Below are 9,929 nucleotides of genomic sequence, written 5' to 3' on the forward strand. Positions count from 1 at the left end.
TATATATAATATATTGTTCTTCGTCGTCTCTCTCTCTCTCTCTCTCTCTCTCTCTCTCTCTCTCTCTCTCTGCTTTTTCTTCTCTCATTTGCTTATTGGTATCAATATTTCCCTTTACTTCATTCGATCAAACACTGTGCTAATTTGTTAGAACTTGTGGCGTAGGAGAATTATACGTAATTAATTAATAACTGTGGAGTAAATTAATTTTGGATCACGCACGCTTCGATTCGGAATATAAAAATCTCTCGATTAACGAGCAAATGTTTAGCCTTCTTTAATTACGCGTTCGGCTTTCAGACACAGCTTTATGAAAATTGAAAATTGTGCATATCTGCCGTAATATCTTTCGTCCTTGTCGACGGTAAAATCAACGGTATTGAGATTAAATGGGTTTTTAATCATGCTTAAATAGCGATCTACGATCATGCAAAAATGTTAAAGCGGGAGAGATTTGGATGTCGAAAAATTAAAATGGCGAATTTCAGTTTTTCTCATGTATTTTTTCAAACAATAGATCCTCTCATTTTTGTTTTAATTCTGTTCATTTTCCGAATGAATTCGCATTGTACGACACATGACGTTGCGATAAAAATGATAACAGAGAACGAAGAAAGAAATATATAGATCCTTTAAAAAGTCTCGTATTTTATGATAAGTAATAAAATCATATTAACTGTTATGTTATATAAAACGTTGTCACATATTTCTTATACCGATAACTACAGTAGATGTCTCTCTCTTAAATATATCTCTTACTCAATTATTATTACATATATAAAAAATATGTTTCTTCAAAATTGACATAACTAAAAAATGTGATGTATAAATTATTAGCATGAATTTAATAAGTAAATTAAATATCAATTAAACATCAATCATTAAAAATAAATTTAACATCATAAAAAATTATCAAAATTATAACTCAAAAAGAGTTTTTTAAATCAACAAAATTATCATATCTTTTTCAAAAACGATGACTTTTTTAAAGATTGCTCACGTTAAAAATGTATTCTTTTCACAATATTATTTAATTAACCAATAACTTTCTGTCAAGTCGAAAAATAGGTTCTTTATTTTTTTGCGAGATTTAATTTTTTAATAAATCTTTCTTTAAATCGACGATCAAATTTTGTGAAATTATTCTTAATACGTATTTCAGTTTGATTACGTTGCAAGTCCAAGTAATCGGCGTGATAATCTAAAATAAATCTATTTAAAATAAATTACATATAGAGAATTATTATTCCCATATCTAACTTTGATCATATTTTACGCTGCTAATTTTTACTTGATGATTTATTTATACATTAGTCTTATTTCTAACTTATTAATTTTTTTAGTTATGTCACTTTGGAAATAAGGGAATGCTATGCTTTTTAAGACAATAGGTTTGTTGTTCGCGTCGCAACATGCTTCAACATGTTTTTACCATAGCTCCTACTTACTCTAACGAGCACGTTTAAGTGAGTAGGAACTACGGTTGGAGAAAGGAGCATTTGTTGGAGCAAACCTAATATCTTTTTCATCAAATTAGTTGAAAGTGAAACAGGGGAAACCTGGGCAAAATGAATACTCTAAAGTTTAAAGGGATTAAAAAAACTACTGGTTGATAGATACAAGAAATCATGTGCTAATTTGAATTGTACTTTAAAGCTTAAAATGTAATAAACAGAACTTTTAAACATTTTAGTTTTAAAACATTAATAAAAGATATGGCAAAAATATTTACTTTGTCCTGATACCCGAATAAAGCGGATAGGGAGACAGGGCAAAATAAACATCGATAAGTACAATGCATTTATGCATTAACAAGTTAATAAATTAATTAAAAGATTACATACATATGTTTTAAATTCACTATATGTTTCTTAAATAACATCCATTAATCATACTATTCCTAATAAAAAGCTGACAATGAGTCAAAATTTTGTAATTTTCGCAATAGTTAATGAAATATTAGTTTCTAAACATTGCCGAATAAATAGATAAAATCGTATAAGACAATTTTAAGATATCTTTCAGTGTTTTTTGTGATGTTTCTTAAAGAACTCTTAAAGATACTTTAAAGTTGCTTATATGCACGTCGATTTTAGACATTTTGTTCATTGAATAACTAAAAAAAAATATTGCGAAAATTGCAAATGGTTTTCGACTCAGTTTTTTTATTTAGGAATAACACTGTATGATTAGTGGGCGTTATTTCAAAAACACCCTGTATGTTTTAAATTTGCTATATGTTTTCTGACTGTTTTCTTCATAGAATTTCCAGATTTGCATTCTCTAAAGGTAAGCTGGATTTCTCATTCCCTTGATTAGCTTTTCTTTTACAATTACTGCCCATCTATAATACCAAAGGATGAAAAATGTAACAGGCAAAAATAATAGAGCAAACGATAGGTCGGGCAAAACGAATAAGTAACCAGAAAATTGGATATTCACTTTGCCCGGTCCATTTTGTCCGGCAAGGATTTTTTGAAGAGCAATTAAAATAAAACCGAAAGCCAGTAGCAACTATTTTATGAAATTCATGATAAACAAGACATGTGCACTTTAAGAACACAAAATAATTACATAATAATTACAAGTAATCCTAAAGTGTGATTTCATGGAGAAAAACTCACTTTGAAATATTGAAAGTTTATCATTGATTTCGGATTTTATATTCTTCGTATCGACATGCAGTGCGTTCTCTTAATAACTCAATTGCTTGCGACAGATAGACAATAGATGAATAAGGTTATATTTGTTTCATTTCTTGCTAAACATATAGTTTATGAGTAATGGCGAGTATTAATTCGCTTTGAAATATCCAGCTTTGTCCGGGTTTCCTTTACGTGGTAAAATCGGGTAAAAATCCATCATATGTTGGTAGTAACGAAAGTTAAGTTTATATTGACAAAGGGTTTTTAAAAAAAATTACGGAAGAAAGTTAAGCGCACAAAATGAATTACTGAATTACTGAAGCACTCATCATCCAAAGAAGAGGTCGAAATGAGAAATAGAATAGAAAGGGATATGAAATTTGTCTATCGATCGGCTAGAAAAGTTACCCTGTAAGGAATTCCACGTAAGGAAGGTACCACGGGACTCAGTTGGATAAGAAGGGGGTTGTTTCATCTTTCGTCCGCCCAACTCCTCGTTCCAACTCCGTCGCTATTTATATTTAATGTAGCCCATCCGGGATCCGGATGCGCCCCTATCCTGACAGAACTTCTAACCCGGTATCCTGACCTCCCCTCCGTTTCAATCCCTCTTCTCGGGCTTGGTTCGCCCTCAATTTTGTTCCCCGTTTGGACGACCTGACCCGTGAAAAAGCATATCGACTCGCCTGATCTCCGCCACCGGGGGATTAATTTTTTCCACCCTTCTCGCCGCTGCTTAATTTAGCGTGAATGGCGAGTGTCTCGCTTCGCCTAGAGAATCGTAAAGGCGAAAATCGTGTCTCACTCCGATAAGTAAATTTTATCCCTCAAATCAAGTGTTTTGAGCTTCTAGAGATTCCGGAGAACAAGAATATATTCGTGATCGATAATTAAAAATGGAAAAACACTTTTACTTCATCGATTCAAGAACGCGCTTTTACCCGTCTTTCTTCTGATGATGTGTCTGAGAATGGAATTTTTCTTTGATTTTTAATCATAATTTAATAATAATTACTTTTTGTGACTTATAAGAGACCGCGTTGAGCAAGGCGAAATCTCGCGATAAGAACGATGTGGTTTACAAATGAATCAATACGCATGCTTACTTACAGTTCTTCGTGCGTTACAACATGTTCGAGTGCGATTTACTTGGAGGGATTTTGCTAGCATTATCTTAGGAGCTGTACGCGAATGCGATGCTAACGAGGCACTGCGTTAACGCTGCACTCGCATAACTGCCGATATCGTCGCAACGCGGCGTTTTTTCTTTCATCCTACTTTTTGTCGCGTTTTTTGTCGCGATACAACACCAAGGCTGTAAAGTACATATTTATATGCTGCTTCTTGCATTTCTACGTACCTATGTACGCACACACACACACACACACACACACACGCTGTGTGTCGCGCATGCATAAGACTTAATAAGAAAGCGGGACATATATATCCGCGATATACGAGCAATCGAACGTATATCCTGGATCGATTCTGCACGAGCCTTTTACGAGGACCTTACGAATCTCTCGGGAAGAAGAGTAATATTCTAGACGTAAACGGTGCGAGAGCGCGAGGGTCGCACGTGGCTAGGGTTGTCTGGTTGGCTGGCTGACTGGCCAGATGTACCCTACGTGTCGCTGTATTTTATATCCTTAAAAGCACCCTCTTATCCGGCCATTCGCTTTTACGCTAGAGATGTTCGAGAGTCCTGAAAGGTTCTCCTCGCATCTTACCTGCCCGATTATTTATTTATATTTATTAGGTTACGAATCCAGACGTACAGATAGCGAGACGTAAGCGTGCAGATGAATGCGTTGATGCTCGATCAAGTTCACCTTCCACTGTAAAGAGAAATTATCGTTAATTATAACGCTAAAATCGGTTGATTTTGTGCTATTCAGGTTTTTCATTGATACATTTTCATGTTTTGTAAATTATAATTACAACAATATGGATATCTAACGATCATTATCTCCCTGTATTTTTGTGTTCTCCTTGCAATTTGCTATAACAATGACATAAAAAAATTGTTATTTTGGAGTTGCTTATGAAAAAAGAACACACTGGGCGACAAAAAAAATTAGCCACAATATCATTAACAATGTACATTTACAAAAACAAAAAACAAACTTTGGACTGTTAATTAATACTAAAAATAATAATTAGCATTCAAAATAGTTATCTTTATCTAATTAGCTGTAAAAATGAATTTGAATTAATAATAAAACTTCTTTAATTAATACAATAATAAACAAATATAATAACTAAAGACTATAAAAGTCACATTGGATATACATATTATGGATATACAATTTAAAAGATCTATACGTTTCTGTTTATGTTTGAGTCATCTTCAGCATAAAAATTCCTAAAAATTATCGCAACTTATGGACGATACTTATTTGTAAGCGATATTGCATCGCAAATATCTTCAAACTTTCTGTATGCGACCTTCATTGAACAATCGTAAGACAAAAGCCATTAGTCAATGTTGTCCTACACACAATTTCAAAGCTGAGTGGTAATGGAAAACTCAAGCTGAAATTTAGAAAATTGTTGGAAATTGATATATGAACGATAAAAATAAAACCTCACCTTACAAAGCCAATAGACAGTTAAATATATTGTAAAATTACAGAAAATATCAGAATTTCGTCACAATTTAATTTATTTACTTATTTTATTACATTCAAAATAATTACCTTTATCTGTAGGTACTAATACAAGTTTTAAGGCGCTCTTGGAATTAACAATTGCCCTTATTATCTTTCGATGGATTCCTTCAAACAGTCAATAGAACGATTTGTTTATTAACCAATAAAAAAATCTTTTGGTGTAGAGTTTTTTAATCTAATAAGACTGCAACTAATATTCCAGAGTTTATTTATTTAAACATTTACACGTTACTATTTAGATAAACAGACGTTATTTGTTTTCATTTTGATATTTGTTTTCAAAATGATGTCTTTAATCAAATTACATTAGCTTGTTATTTAGATAATGATTTGATAAACGCATAACAAAATGTTACACAAATTTTTTTGTCACCTTAAAAAGAAAAAAGGAAGAATGCACTTTTATTTCATCATAATCAATTTATTTATTATTATATCTATATTATATCTATATAATATTATCTATATAATATATTATATCTATATAATATTATCTATATATAATTATTATTATATAATTATATTATTATTATATCGAAATCACATTTCAAAATTAATATTACAAAATTTTAATAATTCACAACAATCAAATTCATTCTTAAAAAAACTTTGTTTTCTGAGTCTGAGTTATGTCGTAGCAGCAAATGAACAATATGTATGTACGTCATAGTGTTTTATATCCTTATCGGACATGTTTCGCGTGAGAGCGACATGAGGTTCCTTCGCGAAGTTACTGAAGAGCTCACGGCGATCATTTATTTATGTTTATTAGAAGTGCATCTTATGACTTAAGAGAGAGGATCATTGTATCTGCAAGCGACCGCGGATCTGGAAGCATAGCCATTAAAATTTCGCACTCAATCCCTACTTTGACGTGTGTTACCTCTCCTGTTGTCCGCTTTATGCTTTAACGATGCTCTTATGCGTTCAAAAATGCGTCTTATATTTGTATTTTTCAAAACGTATTCTCACACAGCGATGGCGGCGGTGCTTTCCTCTTTACGCGCGGAGTGCACGCCCGTTGGCCCTAAAAGCCGACCGCATCAGGAATTCTCGGGGGCCATTTTTCGAGGTCCTTCACCGCGCACACCTCGAGACACGACTACTGAATAATATTTCAGCGAACGCTGGTATACGTTACTCTGAGAGCGGCGTCGCTTATACTGCGCTCCGCTGCGCTTTTGCCGCAGCAAAATATTTGATGACTACGACCTGGATGCTGCGAGTTATATGCTACAGTTATAGTCGATGGAGAGGAGACGGCGGGATACTTCGATATTATTACATCTTAATTAATATCATTAGCTCAATCGCAGCAAAAATTAAGGTAAAAAAAAATGAATTAATAGTGCAAGCGTGAAATAATTCCGATTACTTTTTCTTCTCAAAATATAGGAGAAAAAGTTTATTAAGAGGAATAATAAAATTGTTCATAACTTATTAGAGATAAATAATGAATTACTTTTCTCTAGAAGTAATAAAGAATACCAAGGTATTATTTTAAATTTTCTTTTGAATTTCTTTAGAATTTTTTGTAGGATATATTAACCGTCTTCGTCGAAATTTATATTCATTGGTTATGATTATGACGCTATGTCGCTGGGTAAAGAAAAGTGATGCATCTCTCATGCGCATCGCATGCGGTTTCACGCACGTATGTACATTCAGAGTGATCTCCCATGTAACTCGCTTTATTCTCCAGTATCCTGTCAATTTCTTCAAAGCGGGGACAAAGCTGAGTGCCAGACGGCTGCTCGCAGCGAATCCACCCTAAGTGATTGTGCGATGTAACTATCGACTACGAGACACCTTTCAACTTGCAGGTCTTGAGGGTGGCGGGGTCGGTGGCGGTAGCGGTGGCGGCGAAAGGGTAGGAATGGAGAACGGCCGCACGAAGTTCGCAACGAGAAATAGGCGCGGAGAGGTGAAGACGGGGATATAAGGACCTCCAGTTATAAGGATCGCTTAGCACGCGATTGTCTTCCTGCGGAGTGCCTTTAAGGGCTTTAATCATGGAACTTTGGCGGAAATGCGCGTCGTTAATATTTCGCGATCTCGAGCGCGCGTCTTTCGCCTCACCTTACCTTTCAGTGCCCTCCTTCCCCTTTCCTTCCTTCCCCTTCCACCTGATAATGCCCTGTTCTCATCCGCCTATCAGCAACTTTTTAATCAATCATCACGCCCGCGCCCCCATCGCGTGAAACAATCGCGCGCGCCGCTCAACGATGAGTCACCTAAATGAAGTTTCCCGTTGCTAGACACTAATTTCTTCTCCTAGGAAACGGGAACGTCACTCTTCTACCGCTATGGTACCACCCGCTTCTGTGATACTTCAGCTCCGTGTTGCTAGCGCCCGCTTGTAACCTGATTTATTACGGGGGCGTAAGATATTACGAACGCCGATCGACAAACACGTTATTAAAAGCGATAAGCGATAATCAATTTTGACGGTGAAGAAAAAATCATTCCAGATGAAAAGCATCGTCTCGCGCAAATAGTATCACGTACAAACAATTAAACTAATGCACGGAAAGAGCAATTTTATTAAAGTAAAAAAAAAAGAAAAAATTTAGCTAGATGAAATCTGAAAATAATTTTGATAAATTGTCAAAATAATTATATAGGATATTCAAGCTAGTTGCTTTACAGCATTGCTCGTTATGAATTTTTTATGTAATTATTTTGATGGTCCAACAAAATTATTTTCATCTATTGCTATTTAAATTTTTTACATTGAGAAAATTATAAATCTATTTGTAGAACATAATATTCATTTCACTGAAATAAACACGGCGAAATAAAATTTTATTCTTAACAAATAAATTATCCATTTTATTTCTTTTATTATTAATACGAAAATGGAATATATTCTACAGATATATATATATATATCACAGAATATATATATATATATATATATATATATATATATATATATATATATAATAATATATATATCGTTATCACAATTAAACTTTTTAATGATGAATAATATTAAAGAAAATAAATATTAAAGAAAAAACATTACAAGTAATACATTTGCTTCTGAATATTTTTACTTTTTCTTTGTACTTTATCAAAATTATTCTTTCCGTCTATGAATACCAACATCCCAGAAAATGCAATATAACGTTATAGCTTCTGTTCGAGAAAAATATATTGATATTACAGAGCTACAGAAACAATCATAGATCGAATGGTGACGCACCTGCAGCTTCTCACTCCTGATTCTTTTCCCTTTTTTTCACCGGGCGGAGGTAGAAAGTAGACGACGTGCGGCAGCGAAGAACGAGAGTTAATTTCCTATACTGGATGTACCTACCGGCAAAAGTGCCTGGGTTTTCCTTCCAAGTGTTTCCACCCCGTCGTTTCGCATCATCGCCATTGCATCTTGCCCATTCTTCTCGCTTCATCGCCTCGCACGAACGCATCGTTCATCCCGATCGCCTGTGATTCTCTCTCTGGGGGTTTACGTATGCCGGACGCAGTTCGGCACCGATTCATCAAAAGGACCTCCTACCCGTTTTTCGCCATTTAAGAAAAGAGCCGCCGGTCTCCTCGGCAAAAAGGAAGACGGCTGTGTCGTTAGAGGCAGACTTGCCTTCACCATGAACGGAAGGATCGCGAAACGATCGGAACGTGAAGGGAGAAGATATCCCCCATCCCTTCTAATAGAGGTGTGCTCGAGAGGGTATCCGGAGATTGGAGCTTGCCAGCGAGCCAACTATCGTTTCTGCGCGTCTCATCCTCGCCGTATCTGCGACGACGACGATGACGACGACGACGACGACGACGACGAACGCTACGGCCGAATTGTTCGCAGAAAATTGTCTGTTGGATGTTGGATGCCAGCAGCGGAAGTTTCTTAGTGACCGTTATGAAAAAACGTAACATACTCGCGGCAATGATGAGTGGACACGTTCGATACGAAGTACGATTGTATGATCTAGAAATATGTTCCCCATCTTACGTTCATCTGATGTCAGTAATATAAAATAAAAGTATCTAATATATATTTTTTATGTATGATATATTTTATATATTTAAATAATTTATTATAAAAGCAAAAAATTTTTTAATTAAATTTTCAGGGCAAAAACTTTTCATTTTCAAACTATTCGCTATATAAATACGTTTTTCTTCGGATATAATAAGTAAAAAAATTAAATTTCAGATTCTAATATTTTGAGAATCTATTTAAAAAAAAACTTTTAGATTTGTTTTCACTACTTTGATTACTATTTTATATTACTTTCACACACACATTTATCTTACAATATTTTATAATTATCTTTTTTATAACATTAATACTTAATGATAAAGATAAAGAAGAAAATATTATTTTAATATAAACCAACAATTTTTCATTTTTTATTTACAAAATTTTACAAATTGCTTTTAACAGAAGTATCCTTTACAAATGTTACACTCTTATATTTCACATTTTTTGTTTAAAAAAATTGTTCGCCTTTCAATATTAAATTTTTTTGTCTGTATTATATTTCTATAAAGAATTTAATTATTACCTGCTTCTTATTTAAAAATGCAAGTTCTTTTTATATACATAGGTATATATATATATATATATATATATATATATATATATATATAT

The 9,929-nt window shown here is 33.8% G+C and overlaps 1 protein-coding gene across 1 annotated transcript in view; it reads right to left on the reverse strand.

Moving 5' to 3' along the window:
• Positions 1–8,748, reverse strand: part of LOC105619308 — a 128,907-nt gene extending 120,159 nt beyond the window's left edge. Inside the window, exon 1 of the mRNA XM_012200830.1 lies at positions 8,640–8,748. Coding sequence (XP_012056220.1) covers positions 8,640–8,748 — 109 coding nt within the window. The remainder of the gene's footprint in view (positions 1–8,639) is intronic.
• Positions 8,749–9,929: the final 1,181 nt, after the last annotated feature.

The sequence above is a fragment of the Atta cephalotes genome, assembly GCF_000143395.1.
Source record: "Atta cephalotes unplaced genomic scaffold scaffold00020, whole genome shotgun sequence".
NCBI classification, from domain to species: domain Eukaryota; kingdom Metazoa; phylum Arthropoda; class Insecta; order Hymenoptera; family Formicidae; genus Atta; species Atta cephalotes.